This window comes from Condylostylus longicornis, unplaced genomic scaffold, assembly GCF_029603195.1.
Source record: "Condylostylus longicornis isolate FDR11 unplaced genomic scaffold, ASM2960319v2 ptg000004l, whole genome shotgun sequence".
Classification (NCBI taxonomy): Eukaryota; Metazoa; Arthropoda; class Insecta; order Diptera; family Dolichopodidae; genus Condylostylus; species Condylostylus longicornis.
Window position 1 is genome coordinate 19,793,046 of NW_026577973.1, and position 25,579 is coordinate 19,818,624.

The 25,579-nt window shown below is 26.7% G+C and overlaps 2 protein-coding genes across 2 annotated transcripts; both read left to right on the forward strand.

The window, feature by feature from the left end:
* Positions 1 to 6,449: 6,449 nt before the first annotated feature.
* On the forward strand, positions 6,450 to 9,177 carry LOC129612474 (uncharacterized). Its single transcript, XM_055526086.1, has 3 exons — positions 6,450 to 6,597; positions 7,873 to 8,428; positions 8,683 to 9,177. The coding sequence occupies exons 1-3, from the start codon at positions 6,583 to 6,585 to the stop codon at positions 8,931 to 8,933; spliced, it is 822 nt and encodes a 273-aa protein (XP_055382061.1). The 5' UTR covers positions 6,450 to 6,582; the 3' UTR covers positions 8,934 to 9,177.
* Positions 9,178 to 17,650: 8,473 nt separating this feature from the next.
* On the forward strand, positions 17,651 to 20,798 carry LOC129613840 (keratin, type I cytoskeletal 9-like). Its single transcript, XM_055528127.1, has 3 exons — positions 17,651 to 17,683; positions 19,623 to 20,322; positions 20,560 to 20,798. The coding sequence occupies exons 1-3, from the start codon at positions 17,651 to 17,653 to the stop codon at positions 20,796 to 20,798; spliced, it is 972 nt and encodes a 323-aa protein (XP_055384102.1).
* Positions 20,799 to 25,579: the final 4,781 nt, after the last annotated feature.

Consider the following 25,579-nt stretch of genomic DNA (forward strand, 5'->3'; position numbering starts at 1 on the left):
AAATAAAACTAAATAGAACAAATACTACTTTGTTCTATTTAGTTTTATTTATTAACTTTGCTCTTTCCAACTTTAATTTTTATTTGTGTCTTTACAGTGACATTTATTTTAAATTGTCTCAACTTTCAACGAATTGCTTTTTATCTACCGCTTTCATACTAAAATCATACGCCCTTTTGCATCAATGGAAATTTTAATTAAATTTATCTCGTCGAAACTGCTTCCGTTATTTTGAGTTTATTAACAGAAATCATGATAGTTATAAAAAATAGATTTAAAAAACATTTAACTTTCATTTTTTAGAAGTAATTCTTTCTGCTTTTAAAGAACTAATAATTTTCCTTTATTTGAAAACTTGCCAAAAGTCTGTACATGGCCACGAACTTAAAGGAAAAAGGCGATACCTAAAAATTTTGTTAAAAAAATAATATTTTCATTAATAAGTTTCAATTCAATTTTGTAAACAGAATAATGCAGATGTTTTATAAGCAGACGCGCGTAGACAGAGTAAAACTAATAACTGCTAATTTTTATATTTTCCATAAATTTCTTTTGAAAACGTGCTTGGCTAGAATTAAAAAAAAGTGCTAGGCTAACATTCAACCATAGAGAAGTGTTACGATTTAGGGAAAGAATATTTTTGTCGAGAAAAAAGTAGCTGTGCAGTTTGTTTTGAATACGAAGAGCAAAATAATTTTTTATCTAAAATATTAATCCGCAATTTTCTGGCATCAGACTCACTCTTACCAGTCCTGCCAATTGTCTTAAGTTTTTTAAAATAAAATCTTCATTTCAAAGATTCGATGAAAAGAAAAATTTTCAGAAACCTTTCGAGATTTTCAATTGAAATTCAATTGGAAAAAGTTAGATACAAAAATATCACGATTTCAATTAGAACCAAATCAGACACCAAAAGAAAAATTAATCACATGTACAATGATACATGACGTCATAAGACGTCAAATTTTCTGTTATGAAAGTAGTAAGTGAAATCGACTTTTTGGTCAGAATTTTTTTGTAAACTTCGGAAAATATGGAAAAAAGTTTAAAAAAATTCTAATTTTAAAAAGTTTACTAACACAACCTTAATTTTCAAAATATTTTTGTATGTAAAATTTCAAACAATTTGTTTGAGAGTTTCGCACAAAATATATGACAAAGAAAACTTAATTTTGAAGATGTATCTTAAATTTTGGTAGAGCTGACTCTTACGTAAGATGTCTTAATAGTAATTTTAAATCTATATTTGAAAACCCTTCATAGTATAAAAGCTCAAAATAAGAAACTGCTAAATTACCATACTTGCTATGTAGGAAGGATTGATTTTGAAAAATTCGTGACATTAATTAAGAAAAAATCGGTACAATCGTGTAAAACATAGTTAATGTTTAGGTAGGTCTTGTAAGCATAAAGATAAATGTTGGTTTAAGTGCAAAAAAACGGAAAAACATTTTAAAACAGAAAAAAAAATTAAAGAAGAAAAACACAAAATGGGCAAGGTCAGATACAATTTTGATATTTTCATTACTTGAACAAAAACACCATTTTATATAAGCAGACAAACTTATATCATATTGTACTTTAATGTCGTTTTAAATAGGCGTTTACGCACTTAATGAGATTTACTTCAAAACCATTAAATTGAGTGTATTTTAAGTACTATTATAATTGAGAATATTTTGCCAATTGTCTGAAAATGAGGCTAATCTGTATTATTTGTGTTAAGCTTTCTTGATACAACGTACAAATGTGCGAAAAAATGTTAAGAGAATTCGAGTCTTAAATCAGGTTTTGTTCTTCAAGAATAATAGATTTTTGGAATTTTTGAATTTGAGAGTTAATTACAATTTTAATAGTATAATTATAATTATATATAAACATTATTGTGATTATAAGTGTTTTTTTAAGTATCAATAAAGTTTTATGTAGTACACCACATAAATATACTCGAACTAAATATACATACATATATATAATACGGTGATGTTGCGGTTTATCATTGTTTAGAGAGAAATTTACGTCATACAAAATTACTATGTACATGCGGAAGTAATTGTTTTAGATGATAGAGGAAGTGAAGAATTTCGTTTTAATTATGCATTGATAATTAAAATTATTAAGGATTATGGAAGTAAATAATTGTGAAACAAAATTATTATAAAATTCAAATTTTTCAAATTGAATATTTTCTGAGTTGTTAAATTGAAGACATAATAATGCTTGGTGATTCAGTAATAAGTTTACAGGGCATTAAAAATTGGTAGGTATTTTGTTTGGAACTATAGGTGTCGCATTTCTACATTTATTCCAATTCTTTTGTCTCCAAATAAACTCTATGTTAACTCTTTCAATTTTTATAGTTAAACTTATTTCATAAGTGCAATTAAATGTCATCCGTTCCTGATATTATATTCAAGCACTGTATTTCTGGTTGAAATTAATAAAGCGATTTAATCCTTTGTATGCAATTTTGACAACTGTTCCAAATTTTCTTTTCTAAATATATATGGGCATGTATACTCAGTTCACTTGTTTTTATACATAGTTTTTTATTATTTAGACTCTAGAACACATAACAGTATTCCTTTAATCAATGATGGAATTTAATGCAATTATTTAAAGTGTTATAATATTAATTAAGCTTTAAATAAACACCATTGTCATTTCCATGGACGTAGTAGTTGGAATAATACTTTTCTTAACTACTTATCCAATTTAAAATGTTCCTCTTCAAGCATTTTTATACAATTCACTTTTTGTATTGTAGCATTACAGGATTTTTTCTTAAACACCGTGTGTGCTATGAGCTTTCACAGCTTTCTTAAAGATACGATTACCGTTAATCGAAGCATGTAATCTGTGATATCCTTTCCTACAATATATCAAATTCTTTCAATGTTTTTGCTTTACCTATGAGATTTTTATCATCTCCATATATTCTACGTTTCGATTTAAGGTTAAAGTTTGAAAGCTTAATTTCCCAAATGTTGCCCATAAAAGTGAAAATATAAAACTTCAAATATATATATCGCTAGAGTCGTACAAAATACTTCTGATTACACGATCTTGAATAAAAGGGGTGCTGATAGGATTAGTCACACAACTTTTCCCGTTAAAATATCTAGCAATACTTCAAATTAAAAGATATGGTACACTTAGTGTTGAAGCAAACAAATTATTTTTGTATTAATTGAATGCTTAAATTACAATGTTTTAAAACAGCTATTTTCAGAAGTACACCTGTTATATTATTAATGGATAATTGAAAAATTGCTATAAATATAAATTAAAATACAAATTCAAAATCGCGAAACAAAATTTTTAAATCAGAAAAAAAATTGCAATTGATAACACTCATAAATTCCCATAGATATTTACTTTGAAACTTTCAATCAATTATCACATTATTAACCAATCGTCACAGCAAAATCAAAAAGAAAAAAAATATACCAAATGATTCAATTTTTTTACAAAATCCGGTTCAAGTCTAAATGAAATCAAAATCATAGTGACCTAAAGCTAATGTGGTAAGAATTAACATCTTAATTATAATTTCGAGAATTTCATAGTTATCTAATAAAATATAAATTAGTAAAATTGACACTTATCATGTTAAAAATTTTATATACTATCATTGGTCAGCCAAAAAGCAAAATATAAAAGTTTTTTTTAACCGTGGAAGAATATTGCAATAAGAACGTTAATTCACAAGATTAAAAATTTGGTTTGAAATTGGAAAATACTCAAATTTTTTTCTTGAAGCTCAAATGCTACGAATTCTGTAACTTTTAGCATTTCAGTAAAGATTACCAAAAATGGTATATATAACCATAAAAATTAAAACACTTAAAATATTAATAAAAAACAATCTAACATTTTTGCTGTAAACTATTTTCGAGGTCAAAATTCTAAGCATAACATTCAACTGTTCGCGTTCCATCATCATACAAGTTTACTTTCAATTTTGATTACGCTTTTATTAATTTGTCATTACTATAATTTTATTTCAGTTTTTATTTTTTGTTAAACAGCCATTCGGTTGGTAAGTTATACTGGAATTTATTACACAAGAATATTAAAATATTAAAAAAAATATATAATTAAAGTAAAATACTTGTGTGCGCACATACATCTACACAATATGTAAAAAGAAAACGCAAAATAAAAAATGCGATATGAAGACTGCAATTCCATAATGCCTACAATGCTATGTCATCTAACTCAAGATAAACACAAAGATCACCTCTAAGTATAATTTTTAAATTGTATTGTAACTGTAAAATAGTAGGTGAATGATACCAGATCCGACACCTTCTTAATTAAAATAAATGGAAATAAGAAAATTAACGATTTTAAAAACAAAATTAAAAATTTCATGAAGAAATTTTTGCGTCTACTTTCAATTTTAATAACAAATTTTATATGTGCGCTATCAAAAACTACTGGTATAAAATCTGTGCGAATGAGTATTTAAATTAAAATTAAAAGCGAATCTAAAATAAATTTTAAATACATTTAATTAAATACAAATAAATTAAAGTATGAAGGTACGTTTGTTTACTCAATGATATTTGTATAGGCATTTGTCATCTCCTCCTCTTAAATTCATTATGATTTTACTCCTATTTTGACCAAAAAATCAAAAATTTAATAAGAAGCAAGCAAAAAAATATGCCGCAAAAATTAAGACAAGGTCTTTACGGATCACCTGTATTTTTTTAACTGTTAATTTATAAACAAGAAACGTTTGCTTTTTTTTCAGATGATAATTTTGATCAGTTTTTGAGCTTTTTCATAATTTTTTTTTATTGTTTAACTTGGAAGAATCACTGCTTTAATTTTTGGCAATTATTGCGTTTTTTTTTTTGTTATAATATTAAAACTTTTTAAAGTAATTCGAAGTATTACAATCCCACGAATGATTTTAAATGTGCAAAGTTTTTGTATATAGGTGGGTTGAAGAAAAGCAATATTTCTTCATTTCATTGATTTATCACAGTTTATTCACAATTAATAAGTGAAACTAGAATAATTTACTTAAATTTTCTAATTCTTTTTTACAGCTATTATCGATTTCCGAATATCCTTGATCAACCTTCATCCAATATTATAGAATCCAATTTGTAAAACAAACAAGAATAAAAATCTTAAGAAATGCTTAAAATAAAATTCGAACTCTAATTGCACAATAATGAACTTTGCAATTTACATAATATGCTTATAATTTTCGAAAAGCTCTCAATTATTCTATTTTGGAATGGAAGTAGTAATATAATAACTTTATATTTCAGTATCCAAATGGATTTTATATGTATATTGTTGCTATTTTATTTGGAGTGCTGGCCTTTTAAAAATAGTCTGGCTTAGTTCCACTTAACAAATTTAAGATTCATAAGATGTATTGTAATATGATAAATTTTTCTAAACCATAGTCCATGATTTCTTCTGTTAGAATCTTCCAACTGACTTTAGAGTCAAGTATCAATTTTACAGGTCATTGAACTTGACTAGACTGTGACCTGCCTGGTGTACAATATCGAATATTGTTAGATGTATAGACAATTACTTTTATATTAATATTTCATTTATAATAATGTATATTAAGCTTTATAATACTTTATTACGATATTACTAATAGTATAATTATTGCAGGTACCTGGAAAGGTTTTGAACACGAGGCCCTTCGGTTAGAGGACCGGTGCCATAACCATTGAACAAATTATCTATTTCTATATGCTAGAGAACAACTCCATGTCGTTTTAGTCTTTTTTTTTATAAAATATTTTTGAATTTTCTCTTAAAGAAAAGAAAACAACAATGTGATTATCATTAAATAAATTTTTCATCAACAATCACAAAAAAATCGCAACAATAATTAAATTATATCAAAAGACAAAAGCGATCTTAACGAATTCATACGTGATGATGACAATGAATATCTTATACAATCAATAGGCTAATAGGCTGAATTCAATTGAATATCAGTTGTCTGAAAAACATCTGAATTATAAGAACAACAAAAATAATAATAATTATTATTAAATAATACAAAATATTACATAAAAAAAAACAATAATAATATAAAAAAGATGATATTCAAAAAAAAATCTAAACTCAGGTGATGCGCCACTCGAGTATTGGTCAACTTTAAGAAATTTTCGTAATAATTATCTATAAGTTTAAAGTAAACGCGCATTCATAAAAAGTGTTACCACTCGCATTCACACTATCATCACATTATTGTGAATCAACATCATCAACATCATTATCATTATAGTTATATTATCATGTACTCAAAGTCATAAGTAGTCTTTTTGGGATATTCGTAAAATACTTGTAATTTTTTTATTATGATGTATTCTTTTTGTTTTTTTTAATATTTTTTAATTTTATATGATGATGACCTTTATATTATCTCTTAAAAAAAAGTGAATTTTTTTTCTGTAATTTTTCAGATGTATATAAACAATTTGTTTAGTGACATTCTACACCAGTGTTGATCTAACTTTGAGATTTAAAGTTACCAGTAACCTAATACTTGGTTCTTATTTTTCTTTTTCAATTAAACTTTTGGAATACAACATGAAAGGATTTATTGTAAGGATCTTTAATATAAATTAATTAATATTTTAAATTAAATTCTGAAAAATACGTACATAATATGAGAAAAATATTTGTGATAAAGTGAAACAAAAAATTAATTTATAAAACTTTAGAAATATTAAATAAAATGTGATGCAAAATTAGAAAGAAAAAGAATAGTTAATGATAAAAGAACTAGGTCTAAATTTTATAAATGTTAATGGATGTGTAAGAAAAGTATACGGATTTTTTTTTAATTTGTTACAAAAGGACGAATATTTTAATGATAAATTTTGAAGCTCTCAGTTTAATACAATAGAAATGTGGAATATGTTACAGTTTTAGTGCATATATTTATAAATATCTCAATTAACTTAGGATTTAAGGGATAACAAACAGTCAAGACAAATCATATCTAAAGATATTTTTCTAATGTACAATAGCAGGTTTAACATTTTGGTTGTAATATAATTTGTGTACTCCAAGAGAAGTTTCGTCATTTTTATTTATCATTGTTCATGCTTGTGGTTTCAAAATATATCAAATGAAAAACTTAATTTTCTAAAAACATGCAATCAATTCTATATTTTTGATTCCTCAAATAAAAATTTACTTAACAAAATCTTCAAATTTATTTAAACCCAAAATTTTCATGGCATCAATAATTATGGAAAAATCTTGTAATTTGTTTTCAAATCAGAGAATCAAAATTTTTACTTATCGTACATGGAATCAATTGTGCTAGTGTTGTTGTTGAATTTATATTGCAACATTACTTAATGTAAGATACACGACACCCCAATAGATATAATGTACAAAATATAAATATAAAACACGAGTACACTTTTAAAGACTTTGATGTTATTAATAAACAGTCTATATAAAAAATTGTCAAGTCAATAGTTAATGTTTAAATGTAAAAACAAAATTTGGATAAAATATTTTTAATAATTGCATATAAAGTGAGCATCATATAATAAAACAAGTTATAAGCAAAGAAAAGGGTCACTCGAAAAATTATGTACCTTTTAGTGTTATTTTCATATATTTAAATTTGATGTCTTTGAACTTTTCAACTTCTTACGACATAATGCTCATTTGGTATTTACAAATTATTGTGTACGTAAGATGAAATAATATATTTTCTTATTATCCATTTGAATTAAACGAAGATGCAATTTCATAGAACGTCATTCTTATTTAAATTTGATTGTGAACAAAAATAAAAGAAAAATGCTTTTGAAATCTCAAAATTTAAATTGTATAGGAAAATTTTTGTAATTTTTCCAGATATTAATTTGTTCTATTGGGATTGTATTAGCTGCACCACAGTATAATTATTCACCAGGGCATTCAGGAACATCACATCACGGTTCATATAGTAGTGGTGGTAGTAGTACCTTAAGTGGTGGATCTGTTTTTGGAAATTTTGGTGGTAGTTTAGGTGGTGGTGGTGGTAGCCGCTTTACATCATCTGGAGCAGATTTTGGTGTTACCGGTGGTGGTGGCCAAGAAATAATAACAAAACACTTTTTCATTCATTCAGCACCTGAAGAACAAGATGAAGTTGGTGCCGACAAAGTTATTAATTTAGGTCCAGGGCGTAAACACTACCGTGTGGTATTCATTAAAGCACCACATCAAGGAGCCCAAGCTGGCAAAGTTAGACTTATTGCACCAGCCAATGAAGAAAAGACTGTTATTTATGTATTAAGTAAGAAAACTGATTTGTCTGAAATTCAAGCTGATGTACAACAAGCACAATCTGAACCTACCAAACCAGAAGTACACTTTATTAAATATAAAACCAATGAGGAAGCTGCTCATGCACAAAGAACAATTCAAGGTAATTTTAATTTTAAAAGTAATAAATCAGGAAAAAAATTTTCTTATTGAAAATCTCAATTATTAAAATTTATTTTAATTATCGAAAAATTTTACTAGGTTAATGATCATTTACAAAGGAGTGCTATAAAAGTTTTAAAAATGGTCATTAACGTAATAAAGCAAAACCAATTGCAATTTTCAATAAGTTATTTTTTCCTTTTGGAAAATTTTTTATATGAAAATAAATTTAATTGAATGTTATTATTATTGCAGCTGATTATGAAAAATTGGGTGGTACATCACAAGTATCTGATGAAGGTGTGGCTCCGATTCAATCAGTCATTGGAGTTTTGGGCGATTCATCAACTGGAGGAGGGCATTCAGGTGGCAACCTCATCGGAAGTGGATCATTCACAAGTTCCGGAGGAAGTTATAGTCAGGGTTCTATTAACAGTATCACTGGAAGCAGCTCTATTACTGGTGGTGGTGCTCCAGCCACTTCATATTTACCACCAAGTCATTAGAAAAATATAATGATGGTAAAATCGTGGGTGGGTGAATAAATCTGTTTGTTATGTAAATATTGAAAAAATGAAAAAGAAAACACAAAATTCTCTTTTTATAACTGAATTTGTAAAATAGTATTTAATTAAATATTTGTTTTTAATTATAGAAATAATTTTTTATTAATTGTTAATAATTTTAAAGAAATTTTTGTCATATTATGTAATATAAATAGTTTACACTGTCGTTCATATGTACTTTAAACTGTTGAAAGAAAAAATAAATGAGCACAAATAAAAATTAAATATTATGTACTAAAAAATACGAACATTTTTCGTCAACAATCTCGGTTTTTAAAATTTGATAGAAAATTTTAATTCTTTTATTAGCAAAATAGTTCGTTACCAAAGATACTTTTTTATACCTGAATTTGGGAATTCGTTCTATATGCATCCAATTGAATATGATGAAATGCTTGTTCATTTTCAATTGGGTTGTAATCAAATACTGCATAAATTATCAATAAGGGATCTCTGAAAATATAGAAACGCTTCCTCAATCTTTCCAAAAAGTACAAGTGCAAACGAAAACTGTTTTGATATTAAAGAAATAAACCACTAATCTGCGGTTTTATTTTACGACATTGCGAGCTTTTTGCAGCCACTTATAAAAACTGTTGTATAAAATGCTTGCGGAAATTGTACTATTAAGAACACCCTCTTTTCTATTTTCTACTATAGTTATAAATTACGATTGTAATTTTAGTTTTTCAACATACTTTTGTACTGACTCTAAGGTTAAACTTAGGTTATTGAAATTTGAAAAAAAAACCATCAAATCACATAGGAAGTGCAATTATTCGGTGTTCTTTAAAAATATTTTATGCCAATATTGTTATATTTAAGCGGTGATAAAATATCGGATGACCTATTTTAACTTATTCAAATGTACTTACATACATATTAATTTCATTACAACTCATTCTGGAACGTGTTACCTACTACTGCTTAATACCAGAAACTTTGTATTTTTTCATTGCAAATTCTTTTTTATTAAAAAGTAAAAATTAATTTCCATATGAATTCGAACAATGGTATATAGTGAGTGATATATGAATAAGTAACTGCAACCCATTATTTAAGAAGCACTGATCTGTAAATATTCATTCAAAGCAATATTTTTAATATCTTCTACTCCAAATTTTGTATTCTTCTTTGTATCTTTAAATTTTTTTTTATATTTTTCGGAGATTTTTTAACGTATAAGCATAGCAGTGTCAACATTGTATATAGATAACAGGATGAATATCAATTAAAAATTCATAAATTATCGTATTCAATAGAAAGTCTCAAACTGAATCTTTTCTGTTAAAGAAATCTTTTGAAATAACTTACAATGTTGTAAGTCACCTTGACTTTATTATAATAATAACTACACTTGTATAATGGTTATTATTTATTTGAAGTTTAGTATACTGGTTTTTGAATAATAAATAATGTACAGGTTAATTTTAAAGTTGTCTTCAGTTACATTTTTTGCCTACTTTTAAATTTTGCTATTTTGCTAACATTTAAATGAAAAAAATTATTTAAATGACAATGTCGTTTATAGAATTTTACATAATGTTAGATCAACATATAAAGAAATGGTGACTGTAATAAGAAGATGTTGATATTTTGTGCAAGGTTATACGATTTTTGGTATATTTTATAGTTTAATAACAACGAGACTAGTATTTCAGTAAATATAATTGTGGTATGATTAAAAGATGTAGGTTGAGTAAGGCAAATTTGTTTATATATGTTTCTAATTCTGAGTCATAAAACAGTTAATGAATCTGTTAACTGAAACTGATTGTTATTTAAGAAAGAAGATTCAAAACTATGCAAAAAAAATTATTCTAAAAATTACCATTTTCCATTCGATTAAAATTTTTATAATACAAGAACTACACACAATTTTTTAGAGCGATAAGATCGAGATATTACTTACTCAGTAAGTTTTTGAAATAGTATAGATGGTTAAAGATTGTTTTACAATAAAAATTAAATTATGCACTTGCAATACCTTACCATTTTGAACGAAATAAGCAGTAAAATACTCCTAATAATAAGGATTAATATTTGACGTACTGATTCAAAAATAATAACAAGAAGTTCAACAAACTCACATTGAACAGATTCTTTAACAATCATTAAAATTTTAGTAATATACGTGTGTTTACTAAATGTACGATAACATTTTTTATATTACCTACTGCAAATATTTCCGTGTAAATAGAAAGTAATACAGGTATAGTGAAAAAATTTGTTTCATATATTTTAAATTTGTGAATCAGTAGAGGAACTTCGTGCATTGTGGACCACCCTTTATATTTTGCCATTTATCTTCAGCAATTTTAAGCTTTCACAATCCAATATAGTTTTTCTAATTGTGTAAATATTTGAAAACCCAATGATATTAATAAAATTTATTTAGTACAGAATTTGCAGAAGTTATAAGTGAATGAAGTCCAAAATGGTTACTTTTTATTTTGAAAGAGTAATGTGGACCATACGTTCGGGTAATTTAGACTACTGGTCTACTTTAAATATAATACGATAATCTGGTCGTAATATAATATAGTAAATTTATTAAATATAATTCCATCAACCATTATGTTTTGTCCCTGGGACAGCAAACGTTTTTGAATCCCGCAAGACCCCATTTATCCCTTTTTAACAGCTGTTGTTGTTCCTATAATAATTTCGAAAAATCGTAGTTTTTATTTTCTTTAACATTTTCCTAAAATATAAAATAATTTTAGCGTGATATCTTACCATTTCAGGTAATGTGGACTAGTAGTTCAAAATACCAGAACTGCTAGTAGTCGACATTACCCCCAAAAATCCCTTTTTACCGTTTTGAAAAAAAAAACACGAAAATTTGCCTGTTCGTTTTGTTTTGTTGTCTTGGAAAGCGAAAATTTAGGGCTACTTGGAAATATAAGTAAATATTTACACAGCAAAAACTCGGATGAAAAAATAATGTAATACTCACACATGAAATTTTTTTTATTTTCTCAAAACTCACTTTTCAATTTCTAACTAAACTGAATTAAAGAGAGAAATTAGTTATTATACATACAGTTGCATTTTTTTTCATATTTTGATCCGTTTAATTTGGTTGAACGAATCTTAATCCGGTCCGATACCCGACCGCCGACTGGTTCACTATACCCGAAGTTCCTCTACCTAAGAAATAAATTTGAAAAATCAATTAAACATTACAACACAGAGCAATTGCTGAATACGAAATTCATTCATATGATAGTTGCACGTATTCCAATGTGACGTTGTTGGCATAAAAGCATAATTTTAATATTAATGTAGGCATGATTGGTCTTATAATCAAAAAGTTATATATTCGGTTTATTAAATATCCAAATTAATAGTTTTGTTAAAGATTTGTCACTAAAGGATTTTTAGTTGGATTGTAGTTATGCGGTATATTTTCTACATATTATTCGCAATGTTTAAGAAGTTTGTTATATGTAATTATAAAAAAATGTTTGTTTAAACATAAGTTCAAAGAATTTATTGACCATATATGCTTGTGGCTGTACAAATACATTGTACTTATCAATATTCACATAAATTAATTCATATTCATTTTTATGATTTTTAAAATTTTGCAATTAATAATATTTCAAGTTGTAGACTGAGACTCAATTTATAACAACAAAAATTCTTAAAACGCTCTCTTGATTATCTTGTTAACCAATTAAATTTAACAATTATTGCTTATTTTATTTAATTTTATTTAAAGAACAACTCCGGATACACGATATACTGAAGTAAATACACATATACAATTTTAAAACTACATGTAGTTTTAATATCCGGTATTTAGATTGATTATTGAAAATGCATAAATTTTTTATAATTTTCAAATTATGATTAATGAATAATTAACAGATCCATGCAGAATTGCAGTGATGGACAATCAAGAAAACCAAAAATTATTAATTTTAATTTTAATTCTTAATAAACACGATACACTGATTTAAGATAGACCATTAAATACAAGGTTAACAATTATTAATTTTAAAAGCAATTAACACCGTTCTTCGTTTTCTGAATTTTTAGAAAACTTAATTTTAGTGCAATAGTAATAATAAATCGTTGAATTTCAAATTTGATAAGAAAATTTTCGCATTTTAATTAAATGTGTTCAAAGCACAATTGTAGTTTTAAAAATTCAGTCCTCTAAGCATTAAAAAGCAAGTTGTGCAATAATATTTTGCTTTTTGTTGAGAATAAATCACGACGAGAATTGGTTTTATTTAGACTTTTTCGTTCAAGTCGTATAATTAAAATGTCAAGTTTCATATTTTAAATTAACTAATCTTATGCCAATCGTTTTTTTTTTATAAAGTTTGTATTCTTTTGAGTCAAATATGTAAAAAAATCGAAAAAATGGACCGTTCGTCAATCAACTTGCTAAAATTATTGGAACAAATATAAAAAATATATTATTGCTGTCCAGTAATATTATTCCTGGCAAATGCCATGTCAATTTCGTGATTCCCATATGCAACCATATGTAAAAAATCTTAACAACTTTGACTTTATTTTTTAGAACCATGGCTCTGCAAGTTCAATGTTTTTGATTTGAATTTTCTGAAACATGAGTATTTATTTTGGCTTAATTAAGGAATAAATTTAAATCTTGCACGAAAAAGAATATTTTATTTGAGTTGGAGTTGTTATTAGAATTAGAACATGAAATTTGTTTCCGTTTTTTTTTATCACGAATTTTTCTGCCTAAAATGAGCAGAATTTTTAAGAATACCTTTTACTACCAGTACGGAAGGTCCAATAAGTTGCAGGAGGGAATAATTTAATTGCTACGGCTTTTGGTCGCTTTTTTTCATCTTCTTATTAAAATCTTACTATTCATTCTCTTCTTAATGTCTTATTATGTTTTCATTAAAGATATATTTCAGTTCCTTATGAAGAGTAAAAATTAACAAACAACAAATGCTGGAAAACTATAAATGTATATGTGTATGTATATGTTACCTTATTAAATGAATTTTATTGCAAAATATAAGGGAAATATTTTTCATTATTGATTTTTTCATGCACTTGCATAAATTTAGAAAAAAATTGCTTCGTCACCGCCCTCTAAACAAAACTCAATATTGAAATATTTCCAAATATTACCAATCTTAAATATTAATTTTTTTTTCAATATTCTTAAAATTTGGTTTGTGTACATACATATGTACATAATGTATGTAGGTATATTTGTATTTTATGTTAAAAATTAATTTAAAAAAACATCATTAATCTTATTTTTTCTTTCTAGGCTTCATTTATATTCAGGTTTAGTGAAGAAGGTGCATTTGACTAAAAAAAAGTAAACAAAAATTTTATTTTCGTTTTCTTAGATGAAGAGAGATGGTTATTGAGCTAAAGTGTTAGATTGAATAATATATGAATTTGCAAATATTCGAGGTAAAATTATTAGACCGCATGTACCATGCAAATGAGTAAAAATGTAACAATCTTATGAACTTTTGTCTTAAGATAAATTTCTCAAAAAATTAATAGAAGAAATAAATTATTAAAATTTAAGTTTTACAAATTTAACCGATAGACTGAAACTATTAGATTTTGCCTTTATATAGTTGAGAGAACTTATGAACTTACTAAAATATTAAACTTCTTCACAAACGACAAATTTTAAAGCAGTAAAATCTTAATAAGGTAATTTACAATTTATGTCAATAAAGGATGTTCTAATTATGGATACTCTTATCGTAATTCTTATATTTGATAGACCCTGTTGAAATATATTCCAAGTTTTCCCGACAGTGTTATAATTTCAAGTTTACAAACAAAATTTAAGTCACCAATAAATTTTAGAGCTAATTATTTTAATTATTTTTTGTATAATTGAATTGCAAAAATATTTTTTTTTGTAATCAAATAAAAAAAAATGTTTTTGCAATAGAATTTTTAATTAAAAAAAATTTAAATGGCTTTTACTACTAAAACCCCATTTAGGGAATTACAATAATAAGATAAACTTTAATTTTTCCACATTATACCTACTGAACTTCTTATTTCTTTTGTCTACTTATACTTATACTTTAATAGCATTATTCATTAATTTTTAATATTAAGAAAAAAAACTAATCAAATTTCCATTATTATGAAAAATTATTTCTACCACTCTTACAATAGTACAGTGACCAAAATAAAAATGAAAAATTAATTTCACAAGGTTTTTAAAACAATGTCAAAAATTTTGATTCAATATAATTTAAACCGCCATCTAAGACAACAACCATTCATATAAATTTTGTGGTTTCTGACTTCTTATCTGATTATATAATTTCATTAAGTATTTAAATGCTCAGTCAAAGGTTTATCTTTTAGATTAAATTAATAAATTACATATTATGTATGTGTATGTCCATACAATATTGTTGAAAATTTACGCACATATTTTAGGCTTACCATATTTGAGTTAAATATTAGGTAAAAGTAAAAAAAATTCGGAGCATATACGAAATTCTTTTTGCAAAAGCAATATAATGTTTTCATTTATATAACGAAAACTAAACGAAGGTCTTGTTTTTTGCAAAGATGCTGTATTTTACTTGTGTTTCGAAGAACAAATTTAAGGGTTTCTTTTGCATGTGCATTTTTTTAATTATTATTAATGTGCAGAATAAAAAATGTATTTTGACCGCACCAAATCTCGTGAATGAAATTTTCACAGGAATGCATTCCTCTATGTTATGAAAATATGCCATTTTTAGAAATTTCTGTACACTTCTGATCTCAGTTTCGTCTAAATCGAAATTTTTAGTCTCAATCTATTTCGACTACTAGCAGTTTTGTCAACTTTTGGGAACGTAAAATTCAATAGACGGACCTTTACCATTAGGCGATTTTACAAATTTTAATAATTTTTAGGGATATAATTGCATGATTTCATACAATAGAATATTAACCAAAATTTCTTCATCAAAATCAGGAGACAATTTTGAAATTGTACTAAATTTTACAGTTCAACCATGTCTATGTAGGGAATTAATTAACTGAATCTGAATCTAGAATATGAACCAGAGCTAAAAACAAAATTTTCATTTCTAGTAATACATGATAATATTAAAGTTAAACTAAAATTTTTCTAAAGATGCAACTGAGAAGAAGTTAAAAATTATTGTCCTTTCGTTCTAACTTTAGTAGTATTTTAAGAATGTGAACAGTTAACGTTGTCTATTATAAAATTTGATAAATAAAATTTCCTAAAGCTTTATTTTAAATCAAAGTATTTTATCATATTTTTATTGAAGTCGAATGTATTTTAATCTATTCTAGCGTTGGAATGGTTATTCCCGTATGAACACATTCTCAAAGGGTGTTATGAATTATCCAACCCGTTTGTAATGTTAAAAAATATATTTCTGGGGTACAGTCATCAGTATTCGTTTTTGAACAATGATCACCGATCAGTAAATTTTCATAAATTATTTTTTATGGTAAATGCCGTAGCCCTATTTTGACCTGGATGTAATTGAAGCAGTATTTCAGGCAGCTGTAATGCAACTTCAAAAGTCACTTGGTCATACATTTTGGAAGCTATTGAAACTACAGTGCTGAAATTTTTCACAACCGAATATAAAGATTATTTTATAAAGTTTTGCGATTCAAAGTGAATTTCTATCTTGCGTATGCAAGAGTTTCAATAAAATATTCCATTTTTGATTAGTATCTTTTATACTAATGGACAAATTCAGTTTTACAAATTGAAAAGATTGTGTGAATAATATATTACACTTACAATAAAACTACTACACAAAGAAAAGGAGAAATTTAATGAAAGCAAAATTTTTATTAGCTTAATTAAATTATAAAATTAAAAAAATAAACGAAACAAATTGAATAAACAAATAAGTAATAAAAATTTGAATTTCCGTTTTTCTTTGCACAACAAAAAAAAATGTACACCTATCTAATTCGCTGTAAGTACACCTTACATTTTTTTGAATATTGTACGCGTTGTTTTCATGAGTGCTCCCGGACTCGGTATATCAAATATTGTAATTTTCTATTCAATTCTGTTCAATAGAAATGTTGGAATTAATTGGAACAAGTTTGCATAACTACTAATTTCTAGCATTGCTTTACATAGACTGGTGTGGTTATAAGAGTACAGTTACAATGTATACTGTTATATGTATAAAAAGAAATTTTTGTGAAAACCTGTTAAGATTAGCTGATATTGATGATGAGAATTTATTTAGATACCGATTCCTTCCTTCATTTCTTGAATATATAAGGGTTCGAATACCTTAATATACATGTGTGTATCGATCCTTGGTATTTATTTTATATGTGTTATCTTAAGATAATAAAAATTCTTAACAATAAATCTATTCAGGTCTTTTGAAATAAGCTTGAATAAGTAGCACCAACATTTTAACAATCATAAAATTGTGCACCTCGTTACAAAAAAATTTAATAATAAATACCTGTCTGTTAGAAATCATTAAAATATTTTTGGGTGAACTTTGGATAATTTTGTAGCAAATTAGTTCCTCAAAATTAAATTTGTATAGGTAGATATTTAATTATTTTTGTGATACCTAATAAAATATTAGTGCACATCAACTTTATTTCGAATGGTAATATTCTAATATTGAATATAAAACTAGAAACCTAGGTTTTCGGAAAAAATGCATGAGATGATACAAATATACAGAATAAAGGTATAGAATTAAACGGTTTCTTTAAATAATCAATCATACCAACCATATCTCTATTACAATTCATTTTTTTTGAGCACTTCATTTAGGGGAATTTATAATATGCGTTACTCCACCAACGCATTTTAGCACTTCATGGGATATAAAAATGGTAAGTAACAAATAATATGGTAACCCTAATAAAAGCCATAAAAGTACATTAATATGTGTACCCAAATATATGCATCTAATATGTTATTCTTCTAAGCATTCGAGTACATCTAAAACAAAAATTTCATAATTTCAGAAAAACAGAAAAAAAATAGGAAAAAATGGAAAACATAGAGAAAAGTTATGTGTACAATTAATCTTATGTGGATTTTTGTTCGATTGATGGACCCACTTATAAAATAACATTGTACTCAAATACATTTCTACTGTACTCTTATTTGGGGGAATCCTACAATAAAGTTTTTTGAAAAAACAAAATAAATAAAAAAACAATTTTTGAAAATTTTGTTTTTTATTTTTTTTTTGTTTTAAATTTTTTGGCTTTAATGCGAAATTTTTTTTTCTTTTTTCCAAACTGAAATATTAAAAATTTTTGTGGCGTTATAGAAAAGTGAATTAACATTTTTTTTTCTATTTTAATTTTTTATTATTACTATTACCATTATTATTATTAATTTTTATTTTTGTTGGTTACTTGTACATTTTGTACAAATACAAAACCCATTTTTTTCCTATTTTTTGTAACTTTGATTGTGATATTTAGTGTTAAATTTTTTAATAATATTTTCTTCACGGTATATAAACATGATGAGGTATCGAGTTCTTTAGTTAAAATTAAATTGAATATCAAAGAAACAACATCTAAATAAAATATAATTATTGTTATAAAATAATTATTAAACAAAACATGAAAGGATTTATAGTAAGGATAAATAATATTAAGAATCAAAAATAAAAATATAAAATAATTAAAAACGAAAAGTAATTAATAACAGTGATAATTAAATTAATGTTCTTTCGGGTGGTAAAAAATAATTTTTTGCTCTTCTTTAACAAATTATCGAAACTTTTTTTTTTCATATTTTGTTTTCAAAGATTAAATTAATATATTAGAGCGCCAGCAGACAAAACCCAGATTTGTTTTTATTAAATTTTTGTTTAAAAATGGTGTTAAACGAGAAATAAAGTAAAAACGAAAATAATTACAGTGCCCCTACTGAGTCTTATTTCATAACGGATATAAATTGTTTATTAGAATTTCTAAAATTCTATAAATTTGCTAATTGAAGTTCTTAATTGTAATATGTAAAAAAATATTTGAAAGTTTTCACATTAATTAAGAAATTGGTATTTATAAAATATTTCGTAAAAATAGTGACACCGTAGTATTTAATCTAGTATTTGACTTTGAGTCTTATGATCTTACTGAGAAACTGTAACATCCTGAATGCGGTTATTCCAATAAGAGCGAAAACGTGTTAAACTTTCAAGGTTGTACTACTTAGTATACGTTAAAACAAGTATATGGAATTTACTATTTTTTTTTATCATTATTAAGTGACCAATTTATTTTGGTATTCTTTAAGCGATATTTGTTTCATTTGACTAAGCAGATTTAATCTGCCATATTGTCTAACAAAACGATCTAAAAAAAATAAAGTATTATGTATAAAAAGTATTATTTGTACAGTATTATTTGCCAAAGTATTGTTAAACTTTGAAAAAATTGGAAAAATGGCTAACCTGAGGGACACCACTTATAAGTAGAAACTCCAATATATGAGAATATCAAAATTTTTGTAGGACATTTTGTACTTGTTGATTTGCTACTAACAAAGATTTTAAAACTTTAGAAAATTTTAAAATATTCGAATAAGAAATAATTTTAACAAATTTTAATTAAAATTATTCAAAACTATTTAATAACACTAAAATTATATTTTATGAAAAGGTTTTGCTCTGTGTTTTTGGAGTTAGTGTTGCAGTGCCGCAATATAATTATGCAAGACCTAGTCATGGTGGTAGCTTTTCATCTGGATTAGGATCCCTTGGTGGAGCAGGTGGATTTGGTGTTCATGGAGTCAATGGAGGTGGTGGTTTCGGTGTTGGAAATTTGGGTGGCGGAGGCGGTAGTTTCGGTGGTGGAAGTATTGGAGGTGGTAGTTTTGGTGGCGGAAGTCTTGGTGGTGGTCATTTTGGTGGCGGTGGAAGTGGTCGTCATTTTAGTGGTGGACATATCGGCGGTGGTTTTGGTGGTGGTTTTGGCGGTGGATTTAGTGGAAGTTCTGGCGGATTTTCTCATGGAGGTGGACAACAAACTATTGTCACTAAGCAATTCTTCATTCATTCAGCACCTGAAGAACAAGATGAAATTGGTGCTGATAAAGTTATTAATTTAGGGCCAGGACGTAAACATTACCGAGTTGTATTTATCAAAGCACCACACCAAGGCGTACAAGCAGGTCGTGTTAGATTCCAAGCACCAGCCAATGAAGAAAAGACTGTTATTTATGTATTAAGCAAGAAAACCGATGTTTCAGATATTCAAGCTGATGTACAGCAAGCTCATTCTGAACCAGCTAAACCAGAAGTATTCTTTATCAAATATAAGACCCCTGAAGAAGCTGTACATGCCCAAAGACAAATTCAAGGTAATTTTTTCATGTAAATATGCTTTATAGTTCTTTTTGCTAAAAAAACTAATTGTGCGCGGAAACTTTAAGTTTTGAAGAAAAAAAAAAGGCTTGCATTTGCTTTTAAAATTTTGATAAACCGTTATTTTTTACGCCATTGGTTAATTACTTACCACATATTTAAAAACAGGATTATAAAATTTATTTAGTTCAAGATTATAAAATTTATTTGGTTTTTTAATTTCATAATTTTAGCTCAATATGATTCATTGGGAGGCACATCACAAATATCTGATGAAGGTGTTGCACCTATAACATCTGTTGTTGGTGCTTTAGGAGGTGGTTCTGGTCATGGTGTATCTTCCGGTCATGCTGGAGGTTTTACCAGTGGAGGGAGTATTGGTGGTGGATCTTTTGGTTCTGCTGGTGCTGGCATTGGTGGTTTCACTGGCGGTAATGTTGGAGGTACTGCATATTTACCACCTCATCCATAATCGAATCGACTAAAATAAGGCTGTAAATCTATTTTATGAATGTTAATTTTATTAGATGATCAAGATGATATTTAATACTCAATTTATGTTTGTTGTTTCCTTTACATTTTATGTATTTTTAGTATTTAGTCGCAGTATTAGTTTTCTTCATTAATAAATTGAAGAAAAAATAAAATAATATCGATGAACTAATATATTATTGTTTATTCATTTTTGATCTTTCCCCAGCAATAAGAAATACGTATTTGTTTTTCAGTAGTTGGTAAAGCATTATATGTGTCGCAGATATTTTATTAATATTATATTGACAGAAGGTAGGTACATTACGATTTGTGTAATTCAAAGGACAATAATTATTTATGGTTCAAAAATATTATATGAGATTTAATCATTTAAGCTGCGAAGCGTATTTTAACTTCGAATTTTTGATACAAAACAATCAAATATTTTGAGGCTCTAATATCTCATAGTTCCGTTAACGCTTTGTTACTGAAAAATTCAGTTAGATTAATCCTGTACAATCCTCAGCTTATAAGTAATGATTGCTAAACAATTCAGGAATCATTACTTATAAGCTAAGTAAAATTTTATGTATCCACAGTAAAAGTATACACCTCCAGTAAATTTTTTTGATGGTTCTTTCGATAGTTCCAAGATATTTAAAAGATTTTCAAAAATATAAGGTAATAAGATTTCTATATCTAACTAAGAAACTAAGTATTGCAACGAAACGAGTGAAACAAAAGTAACGAAACGATATCAAGAAGAAAACAAATAATTTAAAATTTATTTTTACAACTTTATACAAACTTTTACCAACAAAGATGGGTCATTCTAGTCTGCATATGAATTTCAATTGTATTTATTCGTATGAACCAAAAGTGCAACTAAAATTTTTATATATAAAAAATTTGCTTGTATAAATATGTATACTTTTTAAACTTTTTAATATATACGAATTTTTTGGCTTCCGACTTCTACTTCCCCAGATATGGAGCTTTATTACAGACCTTTAACTTTATATTGGTTTACATAAAAATGGTTACACAGATATTTTTTTCTAATGTTGTGTTAAGTAAATTTTTTTTTTAATTTTTATTCCTGCTAACAAAATCACAAACGAAGATCAAAGGTAGTATATACTCTAGGTATTTTTAATTTTTTCAATTACTTTTTTTTGGATAATGGTGTGCGTAAAGAAATTGGATAAGATTTCTATAAGAGAAGAAAGAAATTACTAGTGGTGTTTGTTTGGGTTTTCATTGAATTCCAGTTGGTAAAATTTAGAAAGAAAACTATTAAATGCATACTCGTTAAAAGGCAATTTTTCGCAGAAAAAGTTTCTAAGTTTGGCTGACTAAAGATTTGGAGCCTTGAATTTGTTTTGAGTGATTTCCGAATACATTAGTTCTGAAGCTTGAAAAATGAAGCCTATTTTCTCAAGCTCTGTGTCCCTGAACAAAATTTCTCTAACATCTTTCGATGTTATTGCAGATGGAGCTTTGAGCTTTGAATATCATTCTTGACCTGGTTAAACCTGGTTTGAGAAGTGCAAAACTTTTAATGGTTTGTGAAAAATATTAAATTCTTGATGTGATATAAAGTAAATTTAAATCCGTAGTATTATTTAGAAACAAAAGAGGTTAAAAATTTTTTTAATCCAAATTTATTTATAAAAGAGGAAATATAATTTACTGTAAAATCACTCTTTCTTTGATTATTTAATAGGAATGTAAGGCTTAAAGTATAAAACGAGTCGTGTGTTTTTTCTAGTCTAGTAAAGTCTAGAAAATAAACGACATCAAAAATTCGGGAAAAACGGATTTTAAAGAACGGACATTTTGTTTTTTTAAAGTTCAAGTGTGGTATGCTACAATAGAAAAAGCAACCCACTGCTTTTCTGCGTTTGTAAAATTTAAAAATTGCTTATGGTTTCACTGCAATAAATAGTTAAGAAATGCCGTTTTTATGGTTTTAGGTGGGTATATATTTTAGAGCAGGAGACACAGGTAAATATTTTCTTCTGTGGAAATGAGTATCTAGTAGAGATCTATGTGCATGTAATTTCATTTTTCTATCTTCAAGGGTGTAGAAGCACTTTTTTTCAAAATTTTTTTTGAAAAAATGCTAAAAAGCATTGAATTTCTATACCACCACAAAGGTTTTGGTGCGTTAACTGATTTTTTTATGTGATCAGTTTCCTCAGTAAGCTTATGTACAATAAACACATCTTAAACCTATAATACATTTTCTTGTCTACAAAATAATCTTATACATACAGTCAACATTGACGTCTTATCATTTCTTTACCTTGGCGCTCTATGGAAAATTTGAAATTGATTTGGGATTGAGGTATCAAATATTTAGTATTACTGTTAATATTCTGCGCTTTCAATAAAATTCTGGTAGCTTTAGTTATAATCGATTTTATTCCATTTACTAACCCGTCAGAAATGTTCAAATTTCTTTTAAAAATAATTAATGGACCTTTTTTTTAAAGCTAAGTCATGGTCGACTCTTGGTTGCGCAACTGATTTTAAAATTTCCGGGCCTAAGTGATTCCCTGGATTGGTGCTCTGTGTATGGAGAGAAGAGTCAGCACTATGTAGATGGTACAGATTTCCTAGCAGGACATTAATACTTTCTTATTTATTTCCCCTATACAGACATTAGTATCAGATAATGTCGCTTGTTCACAGCACTCATTGGGGTTTCTTATTATATTTCTTGGAAATACAAAACTTAATTTATTAATTTCTCAACGGGTGTCTCAAATAGGATATTTGGAAATTTTGTCGTGACGGAAAGGTCTTATCCGTCATTTATTTTCGCTGATGGAATTTTTACCTCACCAAGTCCACGTATAAGTACAGAAAGTTCTGCATCATGAACTGCACACATTGAGTGCAATGAAATAAATATTGAGAAGTTCTGCCACAATATTGAATGTCGCAACGATAATGAAATAATTTTTTTGCCGGGAAAACTCCTGGAACAATTGCAGGAATTTGTCGAAAATCTCCCGCTAAGAAAATGATTTCCCCTCGTAATAGATTTTTTTTAGTGCGCCATTGCTGCTTCGTCCAAAATTATAAAATTCGTTTCATTTATTAATTCAGACCGCTCACTTGAAACAGCAGCACCACAAGTTGCGGTGTCATCTTGTAAATTGCGCGAAAGTTTGAACATGAAATGCACTGTTTCTTCTTCATGTGCTAATGCTGTAATCACGGTTAAGGTTATAGAAAGAAGGATCTTTCCCATACTTCTAAGCTTTGGTGTTATGTTTATAAAGTGAGATTGTTTTTCCTGTCCCGGATGGACACCCTAAAATTTTTCGAATTATGGAACCACAGTTTTCCGGTTGATTCTTCATTACAACAATTATTTTAAAATATATTTGTAGCTGATCACCGTTTAGTTCGGGATTTCATTGCTTCAAAAAAATTTTCGCAATTTACACGCGATAAGTGCATTCTTCGCCTTCCTAATTTAAACGAATCATCAATTATTTTTGATACACTAATTTTTTGTAAAGAGATGCCATGATATCTGAGCATACGGTTTATTTCAGAAAGAATTTTGTTATTTGCTTAAACTGAAGTGAATCCTAACAAGAAATCTGCAAAAAGGGAAGTTTTAAATTCATGCTTCAATACTATGGCTGGTCCCCTGTTTAAAATTATTATCGTATGCAATCGACGTCCTTAAAACTACATATGTACTTCTTCTTATGCTTCAGCGAAATCAAACGAAATTTTTAATATATTTTTAACAGACAGACTAACAGCAAAAAAATATTTTTCAACCGCCAAAGATTTCGTGACGAAATTGCCAAAAAGATAGTATACCAGACTGAAATTTTTCTGTCGTTAGATAAGAATTGTCTTATGGAAACTTATAATTTTTTTGAAATTCTTTCTACACGAGAATTTATTAAATTTATATCAATGGTCTAAATATATTTTTGCCTTGAAAAAATTAATATACTACTTCAAAAAACAATGGTATACTCAAATTTTTAATTTTTAGTATATATGTATGTATGTACAAGTACATATACACCAAAATCTATACCAAATACTTTTCGAAGGAAAAACAAACATTAAAAGAAGCTTTAACATAATGGTCGATTTCCGTGGGTAATTAAGCAAGTTAAGATAAATTAATATTGAGGCCTTTATTGAAATTTGGAAGGGCTTTCGGAAAATTATCATTAGGTGTTTTAAACTTTACAGCGACATCAATTCGAGTCAAACCGAATGCAACAAAAGAAAAAACAATACTGAAAGGGAGTCGATCCAACAGTATATTTGAAGCATATCCAATTACAAAATCATAATCATGTCAGATATTTTGGATTTTTAATAATGGTTTCTACTTTTTGATGTTTATGAATGGTTTATGCATACGTTAGTAATTTGATAAGTTTTGTTAATATTATGCAATCATCATTTGCAAGTTAAATCTGCAGAAATCAAAATCTTTTATGATCATTTAATAATAATTATAATTGTTTCAATATTTTTCTATTATTTTATTATAATTTGTTTCTTTTTCATTTTATTATTAATGGGAATTAAAGGTATTAAAATATTTTAGTAATAAATGTAGCCTTAAAAATATTTTTACTATAATTATTGTTTTATTTTCTTACATTGATCAGCATTTATAGTGCTGATATTCCTATATGTACAGACCTATACATAAGTCATTCCCACTAAACAAGTAGGTGTTCAAGTAAACAAAAAAAAAAAGATTACGGTCTCAATTATTTTTTC

Bases quoted from the DNA above. Each gene is read 5' to 3' on its own strand.
- LOC129612474 (XM_055526086.1), top strand. The intron at 8,429-8,682 runs GTAATTTTAATT...TTATTATTGCAG, and splicing joins TGCACAAAGAACAATTCAAG to CTGATTATGAAAAATTGGGT.
- LOC129613840 (XM_055528127.1), top strand. From the start codon at position 17,651: ATGCATGAGATGATACAAATATACAGAATAAAG. The intron at 17,684-19,622 runs GTATAGAATTAA...TTTTATGAAAAG, and splicing joins TACAAATATACAGAATAAAG to GTTTTGCTCTGTGTTTTTGG. The intron at 20,323-20,559 runs GTAATTTTTTCA...TCATAATTTTAG, and splicing joins TGCCCAAAGACAAATTCAAG to CTCAATATGATTCATTGGGA.